Below are 21928 nucleotides of genomic sequence, written 5' to 3'. Positions count from 1 at the left end.
TGCCACAGGGATTTCCTCCACTCAGCAGTTCATAACAGGAGAGCTTTTTCATCCAGGCGATTCAGTGAGAAGAGTTGGCAGAGTAAATGGAATTTGCCAAACTCACAAGTGGCATCCCGTCACTGTTACCCTGCTCTGTTCTCCACATGGGCATGAAGCCAGGAGGCAGGGATACTTGGGGGTGCCTCAGCAGCATACCCACACATAATGAGGGTTGAGTCAACATTTTACTCATCCATCACGTGATTGCCCTTAAATGTCATGTACTCATTCTAAAGGATCTGTTAACAAACAATTAAACTGAGTACATTTTAAAGCTCTTACTGGCTTTATTCAACTCATGAATCAGGCAGCATCCAAGCTAACGGATCTCATAGTAGGCAAAAGAAGCAGGTTACAAGGTTACTTTGCTATGAGAGTGGAGGAGTCTGTCAGGCAGATCACTTCATTAGTGCTAATCAGGCCATTACTGGTGGACTGGCTTAAGAATCCAGTACACTTCATTGTAATAAGGAAAAGTCTAGAAAGTAAAACCAATAGGTTCGTGATAACAGAGAAAGAGCACTACCCCTGTCACAAGCCCCGGTGGTGATCTGGCATCATGTTCCAGCTCAGTCCTCATTGCTGCCTGGTACAGGTCTCCAGGAAGCCTCTTGGGCATTACAGATTTTTCAGGACTGGTGGTAAAGGGTGAGGCTCTGTCCTACATACCATATTATATGCAGCGAGTTTCCATAAAGTAGTCAAACTCAGTATTCATTAGCAATCTGTCTTCTAAAAGATGGGCATAACCATTGTCTATTTGATTTTTAGAACAACCGTTTAAAATGTGTCTCCTAATCTATAAGAGGATGAACAGGACTTAACCGTTGTTTATTTAATTTTTAGAACAACCATTTAAAATGTATTCCTAATCTATAAGAGGATGAACAGGGCTTCATCCTGGACTCCTGACTCCCAGTCTTGGATTTGTAGTTACGTACTAAAATTCTATTAGTTTTACTTTTTTTTTTTAAGATTTATTTATGCATACAGAATGGGGTATAGGTCAGAATGCAGGGGCAGTGAGAGGATTCATCAGAAACAGAATGGGAAATGGAACAGGCAAATCAACGAAGTACACTGCTGAGGGGAGCAGTGGGCGGGTCAGGAGAGGTCTGCTGCGCCATATGGACCACCTCCCTGGCAAGGGATCAAACTCGTGCTGCAGTGGCTACAATAGCTTCATAGTGCTGTGCTCCAAACAGTTGCGCCACCATGGAGGGTCCTAGTTTTACTTTTAAATATGTCATATCAGTGTTTCCCCAGCTAATCTGCTGACTGATATTTCAAAAATTATTCTACCACCCAAAGTCTAGTATCATTAACTCTTTCCTCCTATTAGTATGGATTTTTATTTTCCTTTGATTTCCATTTATTCCATATTAATATACTATTGGGAAAGGCATTCGCTCAATTGACATGTAGAAAACACATGTTCATCCAGTAATTCACCAGGGTTAGTCAGGTTTGCTAGGTAAGGCTGGCTGTTTTGAGCTTCTTAAATGGTTTGGAATGGGATTCTGACCCCAGGGAAACAGGCCTGTGTAGAATGCGGCAGGTGGCTCAGCTTCTAAGTGGGAGCAAAGGACTATTGGAACTTCTGCTTAAGAAAAAAACGAGATTATAAACAGAAGAGATGGGGTGCGCCTTTGCCTCATGAGCAACATGGCAGAAAAGGGGGTAATTTGTGATTTCACAGTCTGAACAATCCTGAGGAAGGGAGTTCAAGAGGGCAGTACATATGAGCAAAAGTCATCTCCTGTGACCCAAACCTGCTTCCAAAATAAAGACTTTATAAACCCTGGATTGGAAAAGTCATATCTGAAAAAGTCAGATTCTCAGATCATCTAGTTTACCACTTTGTTTCATTCTTAATTTTTCCAGCTGCTTCCAGACTAAATACTGTATTTGTGCCTTCAATGCACTAAACTACCCCCAGTATGAGCCCATTCTATCCTTCCTAGCTCCAGTTCACTAGAATGGCCTGAATTAAATCTTTCTGAACAAATGCCTAGAAGAAGGTGGTTGGTGAAAAGAAGCCCAGGCAGATGGTAGCACTGACCCTGACAGAGCAGTGGACTTCAGAAAGAATGAAATGAGTTTTATAACTTTCCCTCCTATGTTCCAAGCAAAGGAGATGATGGCTTGGGGAAATACAGATGGTGTTCTTGCATGCAAATAGGCTACCATGCACTGCTAATTGCTAGGCTAGATACTTGCAACCCTGAATATGTTTAATGGGAGTCATAAACATTTGTCTTTGGCTTTAAATCTCTAATAGGTGCAGAGAGTAGTAGCACCAGCTATAGAAACAAACCTGAAACTTAACCCAATTAGAACTCAGGTTTTTGAAAAACCATTAAGATCTAGCAAAATGAAATGAACTTTAAAGGAGTAAAAGATCAGTTAAGGGCCCCAAATGACAAGTAATTCAATGGAAATCTATTAATTAAAAACCACTGCTCTGTGAAATGACTGCCATTACCATTGAAGGCAGTTAATGTGCCTGTTTGCAATACCTGTGCAAGGTAGAGACGAGTTTGAAAAGCAATTGGCCATCTGTTAAGGACAGGCTACTATTGCCACTTCCTGGGACATTTTGGACCCTAAAAATGGAAGCACAAGTTATAACCGAAATGTACCTGTTGCTCCATATACTTAGGAAATTATCATTACCAAATAATAAAGTTGCATTCTTCCCGGTTTTTTTTCCTTTAAACTGAATTTTCTTTTTAAAGATTTTATTTATTTATGCATACAGAAATGGGGTACAGGTCAGAGGTGCGGAGGCAGTGAAAGGATTCACCAGAGACAGAGTGGGGAGCAGAACAGGCCAACTGACAAAGTAGACTGCTGAGAGGAACAGCAGGCGGGTCAGGAGAGGTCTGCCACGCCATGTGGGTCACCTCCGAGGTGGGGAACTCATGCTGAAGTGGCTTTTGCTTCTTAGTGCTGTGCTTTAACCCACTGCCCCACCAGGGAGGGCCCATAAACTGTATTTTTTTAATCGAGGTAACGTTTGTTTACGACGCTGTATATGATTTAGGAATGTGGGATCACACTCTTCAGATGGATGTTATCACACCATACCCACCACCAAAGTACCAATGATCCCACTCCTCCCTTTGCTCAGTAAGCCCCACTCTTCCCTTATAGTAGCCTCAATTCTGGAGTCAGAATCCAGGGTTTATTTTATTTTCACTTTGTCTATTCCATTGTTTCATTGTTTTATATTCCACACATGAGTGAAATCATCTGATACTTCTCTTTACACATAGAATTGTTTCACTTAGCATAATTCCCTCCAGTTGTATCCCTGTTCTCATAACTGACAAAATTTATTCTTTTGGTTCAGTGGCATTCCATTGAGAATTATCTACCACATCGTCTTCATCCATTCATCTGCCATTGGGCACTTATGTTGTTTCTATAACTGATTAATTATAAATAGTGTTGTAGTATAGGAGTGTATATATCTCTGTGAATTAGTGACTTTATGTTCTTCAAGCAGAAAGTTAAGAGTGGGATTGTTGGAGCATCTGATAGATCTATTTTTGATATTTTGAGAAACCTGGACCAGTCTACATATTTTTTTCTCCAAGTCCTTGTCAACCCTTCTTCCTGGGTTTTTTGATATGGGTCACCCTTGCAGACATGAAATGGCATCTCACTGTGGTTTTGATTTACATTTCCCCCATAATAACTGATGATGATGAGCTCTTTTTCTTGTGTCTGTTGGCCACCTTTCATGCTTCTATTGAAGTGCCTAGGTGATAGATCTTCTGACTTTTTTTTGACTGGGCTATTTTTCATTTATTGTTGAATTGTTTCAATTGAATTTTGTGTAGGTCTTGGGCATTAGCATGTTGTCAAATATGCAAATATTTTCCCCTTCAATAAGGTATCTTCATTTCACTTATAATTTCTTTCACTGTGCAAAGGCTTTATGGTTTGATATAGTCCCATTTGTTTATCATTGTTTTTGTTTCCCGGGCTTTTCCCAAAGACATCACGGAAGCCTTTATCATAGAGTGTTTTTGCTTCTGTTTTCTGCTGAGTACTGTATGGTTTCAGAGCTTTCATCCAAGTCTTAAAAGGAAAATGTCTTCATCAGATGCTATTGAGAAAACTAGACCAGTGAAAAAAAATGAAACTAGGCCACTCTCTCACACTATACACAAAAATTAAAGTGGACAAAAGACATGGATATGCAAATTATTACATAGCTTCTGGAGATATCTTCAGATGGAACTTGTGGGTCCCAATAGTTATGTATGCCAGAGCTTCACCGTTTTTAAAGGTTTAGTTATTCATGCATACAATAGCTGGAGTGAAGGCCAGGGGTACAGGGGGGGCGGTTTGAGAGGATTCACCAGAGACACAGTGGGGAGCAGAACAGGTGGATCTACTGAAATGCACTGCTGAGGGGAGCAGTGGGAGAGACAGGAGAGGTCTGCACCATGTGAGTCATCTCCCTGGCTGTCATAGTGTCCTTGTAGTGGGTTATAGCTTGATAGCACTGAGACTTTAACCCCTGCACCACCAGGGGGACCCTGCGACAATGCTTTTAAGAAATTATTGTCTAATAACGTTCTCCAGGGAAAGCAGATAAAATATCAGTCACTTGACTGTATATTCAAAAAGTCCTGTTTGAGTCTCCACTCCTAGTTATGTGGACCGGCTCCCCTGTGAAACAGACTTTCTCCTATCAGGAAGGCTTCTCACAGTACTTAACAGCTCCTCAGGTATTGAGGACAGAAATCCAGGTTTCTCTACACCTCTGGCAACAACTCCATGCTCCAACCTTAGTTGACATAGTTCAGTTTTATTGTCTTTTATTTCAACATCTCTCTTGGCAGCAGAGAGTGAATGCTGCTCAGGGCCTCCTCACTGTGTGGTCAACCACTGGCTCCCAGGGCACAGCTCCCATGCGCTGAGGTGAGCAACAGGTTTTCTGTCTTCCATAGACATCAAGTCAGATCAATCAGCCAGGGCAGCACTTGTAACCTAAAATATAATCTCACTGCACAGCCTCTAGGGAATGCCGTCTTTTCAATATGTAGAATGTAGAGCACATGATTTCATTTTAAGGCATTATTACAGAAACATCTCTCCCAAATTATTTGTACACACATATTTTCTAAATGCTAACAGGAACTACCCTCCTGGGTAAAAAGGGAATATTAATAAAACACTTGTTGAATGCTCATTCTATGCCAGGTTCCATGCTAAGCACTTTGCAAGGATTGCTGTGCACTTTGCAAGGACTGAGTAATGATTTCCCTGAGAAACCCCTTGAGGCAGGTATCTGGTGCCTCCCCTAGTTGAGTAGCAGCACTAGGAATTGTCCTGGACAGCCTGGCTCCCATGCTCTGCCCTCTGCAGCCTGCTGCCCCAGTAGTGCCCCCTCCAAGGAGTTGCTATGAGGACTGAGCAAGGTAATGTCTAGAAAATGCTTCGCAGGCCTGACAGGTATACCCAGGCTACATCAAGAGCTGCTACTATGTGACAGGTGTTCAGTCACACAAGGGGCAGGACTGAGTGCTATGAACAGGGAGTGGGTATGGGTGGATGGGTCGCATGACTGGATAAAGGCCTGGTGGTACTCATTTGTCAGAGTATAGGAGTATCAGGGCTCGGGGGTGTAGACAGGGGTTTGTGGAACAGATGATGCTGAAGCCCAACCCTACATTACAATAAGACCCAAGCTCTGTCCTCAGCCCTTCAGATCATCTCACATCTTTACATTCCGTTTCCAAAAGGAGTCAGAGACCCCCATTCTGCCTCACTGAACTTGCTTTTTCTTTCTTGTGGTTTAAAACATTTGTCTGTTGCTTGTTCTTGTTTAAGTTACCTGTGCCTACCCAAGGATGTGTATGATCTATTCAACTTAGTGTTTCCAGAGATTTTTCTTCCTATTGCAAGCTATTCTGAACTTTAATTGAATTCTAAGTGTGCTTGAATTCTCTCAAAGTATATTTACATTTGATCCTTTGTTTTAAAATTCAATCATAAACAATAATTTTTTTATATGAAAGGTAACTTCCACAATACTAATTACTAATCCCAAAGCAAGGTGGATCTCTGATGGCTTCTTCAGATGCAAATGATAAGGCAGATGAGTCTCACTATGGAGAGAAGAAAGCCATGGCCCAGAGGGGTGGCTTGCCTGGGGTCAGGGGGTGTAAGAGGCAATATGAGATTCAAACAAATACTGCTTATGTTTTTATACATTGAGCACATGCTTAAAACAAGCAAAAATAAGAAAGAACCTCACACACTGTTGTGGGTACTTTGAGCAATGCCAGTCTCATATGCTACTAAGTCAAGTGACTGGTTTGCAGCCACGTTAAGACCCCTTGCTTTGGACCTTGTTAACATTTTTGGTTCTGGTTGACAGTGACCTTCAAATCTGTGAAAACTATGTCACAGTAAAGATGATACTTTTTAGTCCTCTGAGTGATGACTTCTGGCTAAATCAAGGGTGCTGTTAACAGTGTGACCTTCCCCTCCCTTGTCTTCCTACCCATAGGGCCACACACACTGAGAATACTCAGTACTTGTAGGGCAGTACTTGAGATTAAAGTAAATTGCAAATGGCAGGTTACCCCTAAAAAGAGAGTGGAAGGTGGAGGCAAAAACTTTCTTGGTTCCCTGGTCTGTTTCATCAGACAGACATTTGTGTCTTTTTGTAAGAAAATAGTACCCAGCCCAGCCAACACACTGTTATTGTGCTGTGTGTCATCACTACACCAGTCACCGGGAACTCAAGGACAAAAAACACACAGCGATTTTCCCGAACAGTGTTCTAACAAGTCACCAGGCTGCCTCCTATCTTTGAAGCCAAGTGTTTGTTCATAAGGTCAAGAGAAATGAATGACCCGCAAGACAAACATAAAAATCAACTGGGAGCTGAAGCTCTACAGTTTCTGCTGATGTTTCGTTTGGTGCTTGTAGTTTAACTGTTAAAGATTGATACTTCTCACTGTTTATAAAATAACAGTAGTTAGTCCAGAAGTAGTTTCGGTGTCCCCATGGTTATGGCTGAAATGACACACCAAAAACTGCTTAGAAATTTCTCTATTTGCTGTTTAGAACAAATCTAAGAGTTTTTCTACCTTTGGAAGCAAGGCAAATTTGCTTGATATACTCAAGGAATCTAGAGCAGGATCAGACCTTACAGAGTGTAACCCTTTGTTTTATAAGTTGGGAAGTAAGAGTTGGGAAGTAAGTTGGGGAGCTAAGAGTCTTGCCCCAAACACACAGATGGTTGGGGCAGTGGGCCCTCTCCCTTTCCTAAGTTCACTTCAAAAGTCACTGAAATTATTTCCAAAAATACTCATAGAAATATATTGGTTATTGGCCTATAATTGACCTTTAAAGGGACTGGGGTCCCTTTAGGAGACAGTCTTTGGCAGGTGTCTTTAATAGGAATGAATAATAGGGCCTTGCAGAGTGCCTGTCGCGTACCAGGCCTTCATACTGACCGCTTGAATTCCTGGACTCCTCCTAGTCCATGACAGAGTCAGACTTCATACATTAGTGTTCTAGAGTATGCTTCTAATAAATTTATATCTTTAAAATGAGTTAACCTATCATTCAACAAAGAAACAATGTCAATGAGAACACAATCTTATCCCATCATCATAAATCCTAGGATTTGAAGTTTTGTTTCTTTTTTTTTTTATTTACTTTTAATTCTCATGGACCCCAAAACATGCTTCCCCAACTACCTCCATCATGATGAACCTAAGCGACCCAAGGGACCCTGGAGAGTTGGCATCACAGAATCTTTCCCATAAGTTCCCTCCTCTTTAGTGCTCCTCATCTGTAGACTCATCGGGCAGACATGTCTCCAGATCTGATGGAAGACCTACGCAGTGATTACAGCACAACTTCAGTGGCCCAACTTTAGTTGGCACAGAATTCTACTTGCCTTTCCTATTTCCCATGAATGTTAATGGAGGCCCAGCATCTGTCACATGGAAAACACTCAACAATTATGGAACTAAAACTTTACAAGGAAAAATACCTATTTCATTCAGCTTGTTTAAAACCTCATTTTGAAGTAATCCATCTTATCCAATAACTATTGTGCAATTTCATGTTCATCATGTGGCAATGTATTATTTCCTAAGTGCATCAGAGGTAAAGGGCTCAAAAGGGGAAATTTTTTAATTAGGAAATAAAATAGACTATTAATGAATGATTGGTATGAACAAGATAATATTTTGGTGAATGTATCATTTACCAAATTATTTGGAAAGTGCTAAATGTCTGTACTTCTTTGTTCTTTCTTTCAGAATGTTAGAAGATGACCTTAAGCTAAGTAGTGATGAAGAAGAGAACGAACAGGTAAGATTCTTTTTTGTGATGCTGTTCTTTGAATGTGACCTGATGCCACTGACCTCAGGAAAATTCCTGGATGTTAACTGAGTTGTACAAACGTGGAATTATGGTGCTGGAAGATGCTGGGTGCCCTCTGCTAATGGAGATTCTATGCTGTTGGACCAGTTCATTAAAATATCTTGGCTTTAATTTCCCTTAAAACTGTAATTAAAAAAAACAAACACTATAATTCTGTGATTTACATGGCATTGACACCAACAATGGGTATTTATATGGAGTGCCCTGGAAGCCTGCTTCAGTGTGAAACAGAGGCATGTGTGTATGTGTGTGTGTGTGTGTGTGTGTGTGTGTGTGTGTGTGTGTGTGTGTAAAGCTAACTGGCCTTCTGGAGAGCAAACGTTTGATCTTAACCTCATCAGTATGCAACAGGCAAACTGTAACATTAAATATTGAGAAGTCTTATACAGATATTATTAACTTTGAGGAGAAGCAAACACAGAGGTGAGCTAAAATGATGAATAAAAAATAATCATGCTCAGAATAGGTTGTTTGTCTTAAATGATAGATGTGCTTGAAATGTTCTCCCTTGGTGTTGATTTATCAGCTCAAGACATCAGTCAGGGGTTTATAAATACTCTTTGATCAGTTAGTTAATGTAAAAAAACATCCACTTAACATTCATCACTTTCACTTCTGCATTTCAGGAACTGTTTGTATTTTAAAACAAGTTTGAAAACAGTAAAGACAGATTTTCCTACACTTCTGTTTCCTTTTCATCATATCTGTATTACATTTTGTCAAGTTTGGATAGATGTGACAGTTCTAAAGACAATTCAGAGAGGGCTTTTTTTATAAGTCATTTTTGCATGCAATACAAGTCACTTGTGCTATTACATTGATCTTAGATTAGTGCATTTTATATGAGGGTTTCCTGGAATGTTGTGCAGGTGATTCAGCTGTCTAGACATGCAGATGCTAATAATATACGAAGAGGATGTGCAGAGGTGAAATCAAAGTCACAGGAAATATCCAGGAAAGTGTGAGCAGGATGTAGATGTAAGGTCACAGAAGAGTTGTTCACATCTTGAGAGAAGGTGAGATACAAAGAAGGGGATTGGGAGTGAGACAAAACTTGATGATTCTGGAACAAAATTGGCAAGGGGGGGAAGGTTAACTGAGAAAAAAGGCAAACCTTTCAAGCCTTACATTTTTCAGAAATTGATCGGTATTTGAGGTGTGCGCAGGGCCATCTGTCACAAGCCATCTTGGCAGAACTGGAGAATGACTTCTCTTCCAATTTGGGCCCCTTCTCTGTGTGACTGTAAGCAACTGATTTTATCTCTCTCTGTTTTTCCCCAAGAGTTAGATAGGTATGTTTTGGATTTGACCTATCAAGTGTGTAAATTGTACATACTTTATATTAGAAAAAGTATCTAAGAGCTTTTTCATTCAGCAAGTCTTTCTTAATGTGGGAAGAATTTCCTGAGTTATTTCCAAGGTATATTTCCACTGAATATTCAATTTAAAATATATTGATGAGAGAGAGATGTACTCTACACACTTTCTAAGGCAGTGGGAACTTTCAGTTGACTCCTTTTGCTTCCTGTAGCCATTGATAATATTGTGTTTGAAGATATAGTTCAGATCCCTTGTACTTGTATTTGGCCCAGATGTGTATACACCTTCCCATCTTTTGCAGTTAAAGCAGATGACAGAATGAATGATTTTCATACTGTGATCCTTTCTTTGAAATAGGACTTCAGGCAGTGGCTTTGTATGAGATAGTTCAAATGCTCACTCTAAAACATTAATTATATCATTATCCTGCTTTAGCCTCTAATTATACTCTGGCCTAATCAAAAAAAAATTGTAATTCCTGTACATTCTAAAGACTAATGATACAGTACTTTTTTCCTCTCCAAAATCAGAATATTATTCAGCCTTATTCTGGAAAGAGTAGAAGCTATATAAACAAGTAACACACATAAACACACATTTCTCTAGTATTGTGAGATATTATTAGAACTAGTATAATGCTAATATTATTAGAAAAGATTCTAGTTCTAATAACCCAAAATCTTTCCAAAAAGTATTGTACAGTTCCCTGTCTCAATAAACATATTATCCTATACCCCTTATCTTCTTTTTTATCTAATTCCTGGTCATCCTTCTGAATTGGGGTCACTAGATTCTACAGCCTGTGTAAAGAGCTGTGCACAAGAGCTTCAGGTTGCTCCGTTTATTTGGCCTTTCTGGAACAGGCAGTTGAACATGCCCAGTATCTTTATTCTTATTTGTCTCAAAGGTAGACAGGCTAGTTTAGTGAGTAAGAGTTCAGATGTAGCAGCCCTTCTCCTTGGGTTCAAATCCCTACCCAAGTCCCTCCAAAGCTCTACTTTGCAGCTCACTCCATCCCTCAATTGTCCTCTGCTTCATTGTCACTATTTGTAGACTGAAATTAATGTTAGGTACCAGAGCTGACCACTTGCTCAAAGTTTGTGCTTACCTGTTACCTTTTCCAATTAACTTAACATTGAGTATAGCTTACCTAGAGAAAAATACATGTATCCTAAGGATAAAAGTTGATGAATAGCCATAAGCCACACACACCCACAGAACCAGCCCCCAGAGCAGAATACAGTTGGTTCTCCCTTGACTCCTTCCAGTCTTCCCCCTCCAGAAGAATAACCATTCTGGCTTCTAGCACCATAATTTTGCTTGTTTTTGAGCTTTATAGCAATGGAAGCAGACAGTGTATATGTACATTCTGGTGTTTCTAGCTTCTTTCACTCAACATTATGTTTGTGAGACTCATCCATGTTGTTACATCTAATTCAAGTTTGTTCATTTTCACCTCTGGGTCATGTTTCACTACGTGCATGTACCACAGTTCATTTACTCATTCTACCTCTGATGTAGGCATGAGGGTATGTGGAGCTATTAGAATTACACTGTTATTAGCATTCTTGTACAAGAGTAGGAACGCTGGCCCATGGAGTATGTGGTGTCCAACAGGAGTGGATTACCGCAAATCACTTTCTGAAATGGCTATACCATGGACACTCCCTCCAACAACATAAAAGAATCTAGTTCTGCTGTATCTTCACCACATGTTTGTCTTTTATGTTTATGAAGTTTTGGCATTGTCTTTGTCAGATTTTGACATAAGGGAAATACTGGCTTATAAATGAATGAAGAGCATTCCCTACTCTTTTCTTGAAGAGATTATGTAAAATGAATATTAATTCTTTAGATTTATGGTAGAATTTGGCAGCCCGGTGAAATCACATGAACTTGGAGGTTTTAACAACTTATAAATTCTGTTTTCTGAATACTTAAAGGATTATTCATATTATCTGCTTCATAACAGATAGATCCTTGTAGTATGTCCTCTTCTACCAGTTAGCCCATTAGGTCATTTAAAGTGCATTATGTCCGTATGTGAAACTGTTCAACAGTATTTCTTTTTTATGTCTGGAGGATCTATAGAGATATCCCTGTTTCATGGTTGATGTTGATCTTTGTTTTTGTTGTCATCAGTCTTGCCATGGATTTATCAGCTTCATTGATCTTTTCAAGGAGTTAGATTTTATTTTATTGATATTATTCATCAGTCTTGAATTTCATTGATTCCTTACCTTTATTATCCTCCTCCTTTTGCTTGCTTCAGATATAATTTGCTTTTCTTCTACTTTCTTGAAAGAGCTTAGATTATTGATTTGAGACTTGTCCATAATCCAAGCATTTAGTGCTATACTTTTTACTTTCAGCCCAGCAAGTGGCTATATCCATAAATTTTAGTACGTTATATTTCCATTATCATTCAGTGAACCCTTTGCTTTGACACACAGATTATTTGGAGGTGTGCTGTTTCACATCCCAGTGGAGATTTCTCTAACTCTTTCATTGATATCTAGTTGCCTTTCTTTATAGTCAAAGTATATACTTATGAGCATATATTCTCGTACATGTATTGCATGTTTCTATGGCCAAAATATAGTCTGTATTGGTATTTATTTTTATGAAGATATTCTGTTACTATTAAGTGTGGTGTCCCATAAAGTCCATTTTGTTTGTTGGTGGGTTATGATTTATTCTTGCTGACTTTCTAATTGTTGATAGAAAAATATTGAAAAGGAATCTGACTGTAATTGAAAGTTTGTCTTTCTCCTTTCTAGCTTATCAGGTTTTATTTCACATATTTTACAGCTCTATTAGTTGATACACACACATTCAGTATTCTATATCTTGTTATTATGCAATGTTCTACCCTATCTCTGGTAATTTTTCTTTTCTGTCTGCTATCTGAAACAATTACTGCTTTCTGCTGATGTACCTTTTCCAATTCTTTTCCTTTCAGTGAGCCTATTTGTTATATTTGAAGTGATTTTCTTAGAGTATATACCTTTTTTTATTCACTTTCCAAATTTCTATCTTTTAGTTGATGTAGTCTAATTAGTAATATGTTAGAATTTAAGTCTGCTACTTTGCTTTTGTGTTCGCTGTTTTTTTTTTTTTTTTCATTTGATTTAGGCATAGCTTTCTCTTACACTGCTATATAATGTAGTATGAACTGCTATAGGTTGACAACGACATTTTATGTTTTGTCCCTTATTATCCTATAATTATCTTGATCACAAGTTGATTAAGTGTAGATAATATAGGATTTTTGTTTTCTATCTTCCTGACTTATTTTCTTTTTGTGTTTAAATTGAAAATGAATTCTATTTGTCAGCCATTATCAAAATCAATTTTTAAATACCTGTGGAAAACATAACATATCATAAGCATTTAGATGATCTACTTTGTTGATAGGAAAACATTTTCATAAGAAAGGGATATATTGATTTTTCTCCTGCTAAAATGTGAACCATCTGAGCACATTTGAAATGCTTGCAAGTAGACAGGCCACATGGGGTCTATTGACCAAAGTTCTCCATCACTGTCACAGAAGATTTTAGATAATGGAAGAGTAGCATACGCCAGAGGGAAAAGTGTGAGCAAACATACATGGAGAAAAAAAGACTGGTGGTGAAAAAAGGAACCACAAATAATTAAGTAGGTAAGGAGTAAAGTGGGGAAAGGTAAGAAAGGAAATGAAAAGGCCTGGAGAGGCCTGATTTCATCGTCAGGCCATTGGTAGGCTTGATCCTCAAAAGCAGTAGGGAGCCATTGCGGGTTACAGAACAAGAGAGTCACTGTCACTTCAGTGGCTCGTTTCAGAAAAGAAAGGTTTGCGCTACACTAGTTCAGTCCTTAAACCCTAGACCCTGTCTCTGAAACTTGTGGCTTCTGTGTACTAACTTTAAACTGTCAGGCATGGATGGTGCCCAAAGATCAGAGCGCATTCAACTTTATTTCTCTAAGGTTAACTGGTTTCTAATGGGAAAGTTTCATCTTTCCATAACCAGTTCCACACAACTGCCTTCATCTTCACTCATCTTTTCCTTCCTTCCTCTTATCCAAAATCTTTTTCAATTCTTTCCAATTACTTGGGGTCTTATTTCTTTCTGTACCTTTCTATTCTACCTCTCCACCAGAACTACTCCTTACTGGGACCCCAGTGACCCCAATGTGGTAATATGGAGGGCACTTTTTACTTACTAGGAGACTCAGAGCATTGGAAGCAATTTATCACCCTACTTTTCCAACACCAAACTCTCCTGGCTTGTTTCCTGTGCCTGTTTCCTCTCAGGTTCCTTTGCTGTTTTTCCTCCCCTAAATCTCTACCCCTGAACTTTGGAGCCTTGAAGAAGATATCCCTGATTTCTCTTCTCCACTTCTACTCTCTTTTTCTTTGGGTGATTTCATATATCTTGATGACCTGAAGTTTTTATCTGCTTACAATTTCTCCAGTTGTAACTTCAGCTCAGAGCTCTCTTCAGTGCTGCAGGCCTACTTGATTTTTCCACCTGCATGTCTCACAAGCACCTCAAATTCCATTTTTGCCAGACTAGACTTCTGCTTGTTACCACCTTTCTACCCACATACACACAAATGTGATGATTTTGTAAATTCCTAAAACTAGAACCTCCAGATAAACCCATTATTCAAGACTAGAGCACATCTTTGATGACTCTGTGTTCCTCACACAAATGTGAATTTTATCTCTATGTCTTATAAATTCAATCTCAAAAATTAAAATATTTGCCCACCTCTTTCCATTCTGATTAGTTTACACTAGTCTGGTAGAAATTAACTTATTTCCATTCCTCCCCCTCTGTAATACAACATCCTCACAGCAATCTTTAAAAACTTTGAATCAGGTCAAGTCACTCATTGTTCTAAAATCTTAAATGGTCTAAGTTAAAAATAAGTAAAATTTTAAATGGGTTTCCCATTCTACTTGGGATGAAATTCAGAGCCCATAGCATGACTCACACTACCCTACACAGTCTGGTTTCACTCACTTCTGTCCTTTTCTTCACTTCAAATGGAGCTCATCCATGGGCTTTCATGACCTTCAAGTCACACGGGCCTTTATTCAGTTCCTTCAGCACATGTGGTTGAATTCTGAAGAGTTATTCTCTCCTGTGATAATCATATTCCCTTGAGGACTCAAGGTGCCATATGTTATATATTTTTTCAGTTTGTCCATGCTACTGTTTTAGATTTCTTTATTTTTCAAAAGTATCTGTAGCAGTTAACTTAGAGAGTTGAACCACCTTTTACTTTTACAGCAGGTGGTGCTGTGCTTTGGTTGATTTTAGGTTTTTGGCCTAGAAATTGGTTCATTTCAGTAGCTGTGGAAACCTCTTTTTTCAACAGCTAAGTGGCAGGGTGGGGAGAAGTCTACAGGGTTTAGCCCTAGGTATGAATGTGCTAGGGTGGAAATAGGCTCAGGTTTGTGGCACCCTCTGTGGTTCCAGATTAGAGACTCTTCCCTGTCGGTGCTAGTCCCAAGTGGTAAAGTGGGGGGAGCATGTTGGTGCATTGTCTCTGTTCCTTTTATCAGGCACACCCTGCTCTTCCATATGTATTTTCCTTCAACCAAGCATGTGTGCCTCCACTTCATTTAGTTCTCTCCTCTCCAGGGCCCTAGGCTGAGAAGCAGCCTCACCCTCTGTGACTTCTTCTAGGATCACAGCCTCCAGACATTTCCATTGCCCTCCGTCCATCTCACAGTCAATGAAGCATGGCTCTGCTCTGTGTCCCTCCTGGTCTCTGATACTCAAGGGGCAGTTTCACGCAAGCCATGGGATTTTCTGGGTGTAGTGTAATTCTGCTTAACTATTAGATGAACCTCTTGGGAATGAAGCCAGTAACCTCTTCTGAGTCTGAGTCCAAAATAGGAAAGTCCCTTAACTATCCTTAACATCATGACCTACTGAAGTTAACCATTTTCAAAAGTTGCTTTCAAATAGAAATCCCCAAAGCCAAGAATAGTTTTTTCTACAGCTATTCCATTCAAGGATAGTGGGCTTTTCACTAGAACACTAGAGCTGTGATTGTGACAGAAGTTACCTAAAAAATATGAAATGGAATCATATTCTCATTTTTGCTTCTATAATTTTCATACTTAATGAGGTTTAAGCTGGAAATGGAACAAATAATTTGGGAATTAATTTTCTGGTTTGGGTAAATGAAAGATACATAATTCATGCAGTAATTTGTTTGCTCTCCTTTTCTGTAACTCTTGTTTTTAATAATTCTAAAAGCTAATACTTCCATGGGAAAGTATAAAGGCATAAGAAGATTTAAGACAAGATTATTACTGAAGTTCTGCTAACAAAGTTTTTAAATGGCTTTGGAAGAAGGAGATGAATGACATGGTGTCTCTTCCCACTTGGTGAAAAGGTGAACTCTGCCTCTCAAGTCAGGACAAACTTGGGATGTTGGGCACAGCAAACAGCTAGGTGAAATTCTTACAGCTAAGGCATGCAGAGAGGGAAACAAGATTATGACTTTGAGCTTGGAGCAGCCACTAGCACCAACTGCAGTATTTCAGGATGACAAATCCATGCACTCGGGGAAAGTCAGGGAACAGTGATCCACACTAAACGTCTATGTATGTGCCTGCAGCTTCCAGTAATTACATTATCTACACATATTAGACAGTCTTTTCATTTTAATTACATGACTGCATTTTTCTCTTTAAATGAGCATGGTTTATCCACTTAAACTGACAATTTGAATTTTACAGGCCGTGATCATTGGATATAATCTGTAGAGGAAATTTTCCTACTAGCATAATTTACTTCTCACAATGAAGAAAAGTTACCTTTTAATTCCCAATCAATATTAGAGCACACACCATTAATTTAATAGATATCTAGGTAGTTAACATAAATCTGCAAGTTTAAGAGCCAATTCTTTTCTTATTTTTAATGCACAGAGTACTAATCTGTCTCTCAAAAAGAATCTTAGTCTTCTTAGAATGAATCTAAAGTCTTGCTGCATTAAGATGTCAGAATTATAGATGAGATTGCTCTGAGCACTGAATTGCTGTTCCATTGCTTTTTGTTACCTTTGCTTTCTTATGAAGAAGCAGAAGAAACAGTCCCATCTCAATCTTCTGCTTTTTTACCAGAAAGATTACTGGAGTTAGTTACAACATCAGTTTGGGGTCTAATATTAAAAGCAGATTGCCAGTTGGAATGGGTGCTGTTCATTTTTTCCCTCGATCCGTTTTAATATAACAATTGCATAACAGAAAGCTGGGTTTTTTAAAAGAACCTCCTGAGCCTTTGGCAGTGCATGTCAATCAGTGACCAAATGAATTTGCTGAATGACATGCAGACGTGGAATAAAAATATAGGAGGCTTTTGCAGCCCAGCTCCACTTCCCTGAGTGCATTTTTCTTCTCAGGATCAGCTTGGTTGATGCTGAAGTTCTTGGCCTGTGAAAATTTATTACCCACAGAGTCAATCTGCATTCAGGCGGCCAAGTCTGAATAAATAGAGTCATTGTGCTTGTCTGGGATTTGTGGCCAGAGTTCATCCAGTCAGCTTGACATTCACATCCCAGGAGATTCATAAAAGCCAACACCCTGGTATGTGCTCTTGAATCCTGCCAAAATTGTGTAGAATTATATAAACAGGAGTTGAAGCAATAATCAGGACCAGGTTTGAGGGGTAAGACTCCAAAATCAAGTTTCTTCATTAGAAATGAACTGTATTGTCGATGTTATTTGTAGCCAAACAAGGGCTAAACAACATTTGTATAAAAATTATTCTGAGGATAATCTTGAGTGCCTACCAATTCTCAATATTATGCAAGATTCTGGCTCTTGATGAAGAGCACGTTAATAATACTCATTGTGATCATTTCACCTTAGATTTTTAAGTAAATTTTAAATAACAGGAAGTGCCATCCCCTCAATGACTATATGAAAAGTATATGTTACATATTTTAAACCTCTAATAGTAAAATAGAAAAAAAGGTTGCTTTTATTTTATTCTTTCATTAATGTTTCTGAGCTAAATATCCAGTTTAATCATACTGAAAAATTGGCTCCATTTTAATATGAAAATAGAATGATACACTTAATTGAAAGCCACTGCCTATCTGATCTTTGTCATCTATAACCATATTTGAATCTTTAGCGAAACTTACAATCACTGAAACTCAAATGTTCAGTAGGTTTTTGTCACTGTTTGCTTAACATTCCAAAACCTTAGTTAAATAATTCATATTTTATAAGTAAAATTTACTATCATTCTAAAAATATTTGTGAAATGCAGCATAAGCATTAGGTAGAGACACAAAAGTACAGTTGTCTTTTAATCACCTTTCATTTCCAAAATTGAAACAGTCACCCAATGAAATGTCACTGAGCACAGATGTACAAAGGCCTACAAACTTGTTTCCTAAGTTACTTTCTCAGACTTCCTCTAAGGGCTTGATTGAGATTTATTTAGGTTTATATGTATCCAGCTACCTTGGACTGTAGCTTGTGATTAATTTCAGTCCTAAAGATCCTGAATGGAAAACTGGAAAATGAGACAATCATATAAAAATTAAAAGATGATCCATTAAATTTGGGCAAGCATACAACTATCACAAAAATGGACAAGCATTGCTTTGTTAAGTTGAAGAATTCATTATTTAACCAAGCCAAGTTTTCATCAATGGTGGATATCAGTACCTCCAAAATAGACTCTCCATTTGAAGAACAGAAGAAAGATCATCATCATTAGTTTATAGGCATGCTTGTCTCAAATACAACTGCCAGCAGGCTGCTTGTTGGCAGACTAGTAGAATTCTCCCTCCAGAGGACCCTGCAATTTAACTCAGATGAATAGACCTTTGTCCTGTGACTTTAATGGTGTTTTTCAATAGCTTTTTCAGAAGTATAAACATTCAGAATGGATGCTCCTTGGAATCTGTGCTATCACACATATCCAGGCTTTTATGGTTTCATACAGTAAAGGATTTACCAAAAATCATTCAGGTATTGGGTCCAGACATGTACTTGGAAAGTTCTGCTTTTGTTTGTATTTTTCCAAGCCATCTCCAAACAGGGCTGGTTATCTCCTAAAGCACAGCTTTTCTCAGGAGATTTTCTTGGCTTTTGTTTCTAGATAGAATAAAATCATTTGTAGCTCTTCAGTGCCCCCTTGGCACTTCCCATTTCCATCCTGACTGATCTGCAGCCTACAAGTTGTGCTGAGTGAGACAAGATCATCTTTATGAAGTAGACTAGCCTATTCCTGAAATACCATGCCACCAGACAGGGTCCTGTACCAGTTAGCAAAGTACAAGGGTGTCTCAGAATATCTCTCTAGAGTGGTCTGATTCAGCCATGTGTTTCTGGATAACAGCCTTTCCCAAATGGACTTCATTCTTACAAGTCCAAGGCCATTCATGAAAGAATGTGTGATTACAACATCTATGTGAAAACATTCACATGTAGGCCATACTGCAGTGTTCACTTTGGAAGGTAAAAACCTTAATACCAATATTAACCCAATCCGAATTGGGTCAACATTCTCTTATGTGATTTGTTTGCAACAGTACAATTACCAGATTCTTTACCAACCACACAAACCTATTTTTACCCTCCACTATTGCTATTCTGTCTAAATAAGACAAAAAGCCAGACTTAGATTTGGGTTTTTCAAGCACAAGTTGCAATTTTGACAACATTATCAAAATATTTGTTTTACTTTCATCTTGTCTTTATACAAGAACAAAGTAACATTTATTTTCCACAATTTAGACTCCATTATATTCACAATAATCCACCATCCCCCAAGGCAAAAGGGAAAGTGGAGGGGGGTGGGGAAGCGGGGAGGGCTTCACCAGAACATCCTATCACAGTGGCATAAGGACTTTGTTAAAATCTCCAAAAGGCATTTGGCAATTCCACCAATGTAGGAAGTGACTAATCCCAGTCTGTACCTGCTGTGCCAAGGATGAAAGTTATTAATGAGTCATCAGCATTTGGGCCCTGCTCAAGGACTGGACTGCCCTTGAGTTGCCCTGTGAGATGAGTCGCAGCCATGTGTGGGTGATCAAAGTCCTGGTGAGCAGGCCACAAAGTCATGACAGAACTGCAGGACTTAGACTGTATCACCAGCACAACCTTCACTACCAAAAACCAGGAGTATAGATTCACATACTCTCCATAAAATGTATCTCCAAGCGGCCCAATTGTCATTAGGTTATTCTTGATGGTTATTCTTGTTTGTTTGCCTTTACTTTAAAGTTGTCTATGGAAAGACAAGCACGTGTGCACGCATACACACGTACACTCACATTAGCAATGCTGTGACCCAGAATCTAAATGTTTCTGCTACCCTAACACTTCTGTAAATTGATAGCCAGGCTTGGGTTTTTCGCCATGATCCGACAGCACCCATGGATCTGCCTGATGAGTTCTCAGTGATCATTGTGCCTATCCAAACCTGACCCAGTCAGGTATTTCCTTTACATATGTAGTTCCTTATGGTGAATCCTGGAGGTGAAAGAATTCCTCCAGGAATTCCTGGCAAGCTCTGAGGTTAACAAACTGCTTCCACCTATAAGGTCCTTGCAGAAGAGATTAGCCTCAGAAACCTAGAGCCTGCCCAGAAAATTTGCAAACACCTCCCTGAGAGATGACTTCTGTAGTCCTCTTCATTAGCCTGTCCAGGGGGAGCTTGCACCCACTGTGGGTCCCCCAACCTGTCCTCTTCACACTGACATAATTCAAAACTCATCTGGTCCCCACCCCTTAACCTTTGCCCTGAAGAGTCCACAGTGAGGCCAAAGCCAACCCCAGCCACTGTGTGGTGTCCGATTGGTATAGACAGACCTTCAAACCAACAGCTGAGTAAAGAAGATACTAAGGGGGTTTTACAGGGTGTCACAGTCTATCCCCCAACCCTATCAAAGAAATTTTGATACCTTATTTTTCAGGGTTTTCATAACATGTATCTGTTTCTTTTAAATGGCATCCTGGGTTCACACTGGCTCCACTACAGCTCTCATGTGTGTTGGTTACATGTAAAACAAGGATAAATTCACACACTGCTTACAAAAGAAAAGAGCAGTAGCTATCTCCCCAGCAGTAAAATGGAGATTACCCTTGGTTTCAGTTTGTTGTTTCGTGTTGTGTTTTTTAACTTGTTTTCATATATTTACCACTTGGACAGATAAAAATAGTAATAGAATTTGTTTACCCCTGATGCTGTATATAAGTATATAAAAAGTTTGAAATTTGAAGGCTTTTGAATAGTTACGAAACTATCATAACGCTCCCAAAACAACCTAAACATAAATAACAAGCGAACTAAGCCCATAGTAGGGACTGAGTTTTATGAAAATGATCCTAAAAAAATGTTATGTTTGGAGGAGAAGTTTAGAGATCAGTAACCTATTTAATCTATCCAATGAAAATCACATATATTTAAGTATTTCTTAATTTAGTACCTTGGTTAAAGCTTTTACTAAGAATACCACAGGTAATATATACACATTTCTTCTAAAGGAAATAGTTTCATAGAGACAGTTGTGCTGATTTTTAAAAAAATAATAATTCAGTAAAGATTTCTCAGATCCTTTTACTTAAAAGGGTAATTAATAAACAAAAGGTAAAGCCTATTAAAACACAAAATGGGGCTGTGTTCATTGCTTCTAAAAATAAAAAACAATGATGGAATGGTAGGTTTGTAATTATACTAACAGAAGAACAGAAGCATGAATAAACTTTTAGAATCTATGACAAAGACCAAAGCCCATTTGGCAATATTGATTTCTCATCTGCTGACACAAAACATTTTTGCAATAAGGACAAATTGAATTGAATGAGACAAAAACTGACATATCATCCCTCAGGGGTTAAGGCAAAGCACTTTATGGCATGGTCTTTAGGTGACATTTTAATTGAGTGTTTGTGTGACCTGTGCTGTTGATTACACCTTGTACCAAGAGTTGCTCAGTGAAGCTACAGGTACCCGCTTCTACACTCCCTAAATCTAGCCCTTTATGGCGTCAGCATCTAGCTGCCCCGGTTGTAACAGCTACTTGCCACGGCACAGCAATTCTACCTCATAAGCCAAAAGTTGCTCCCCAGAACTTAGCTTGGAGCTGAATACTCCAATTTACCCCCCCC

At 38.9% G+C, this 21928-nt stretch overlaps 1 protein-coding gene across 1 annotated transcript in view; it reads left to right on the top strand.

The window, feature by feature from the left end:
• AFF3 (AF4/FMR2 family, member 3) overlaps positions 1-21928 on the top strand; it is a 368430-nt gene that overhangs the window by 267015 nt on the left and 79487 nt on the right. The window contains exon 10 of the mRNA XM_012727338.1: positions 8346-8397. Coding sequence (XP_012582792.1) covers positions 8346-8397 — 52 coding nt within the window. The remainder of the gene's footprint in view (positions 1-8345; positions 8398-21928) is intronic.

The sequence above is a fragment of the Condylura cristata genome, unplaced genomic scaffold (genome assembly GCF_000260355.1).
Source record: "Condylura cristata isolate star-nosed mole 26May11 unplaced genomic scaffold, ConCri1.0 scaffold00020, whole genome shotgun sequence".
Taxonomy (NCBI): Eukaryota; Metazoa; Chordata; class Mammalia; order Eulipotyphla; family Talpidae; genus Condylura; species Condylura cristata.
The sequence above is the reverse complement of the archived record's forward strand: the minus strand, read 5'-3'. Positions and strand labels throughout refer to the sequence as shown.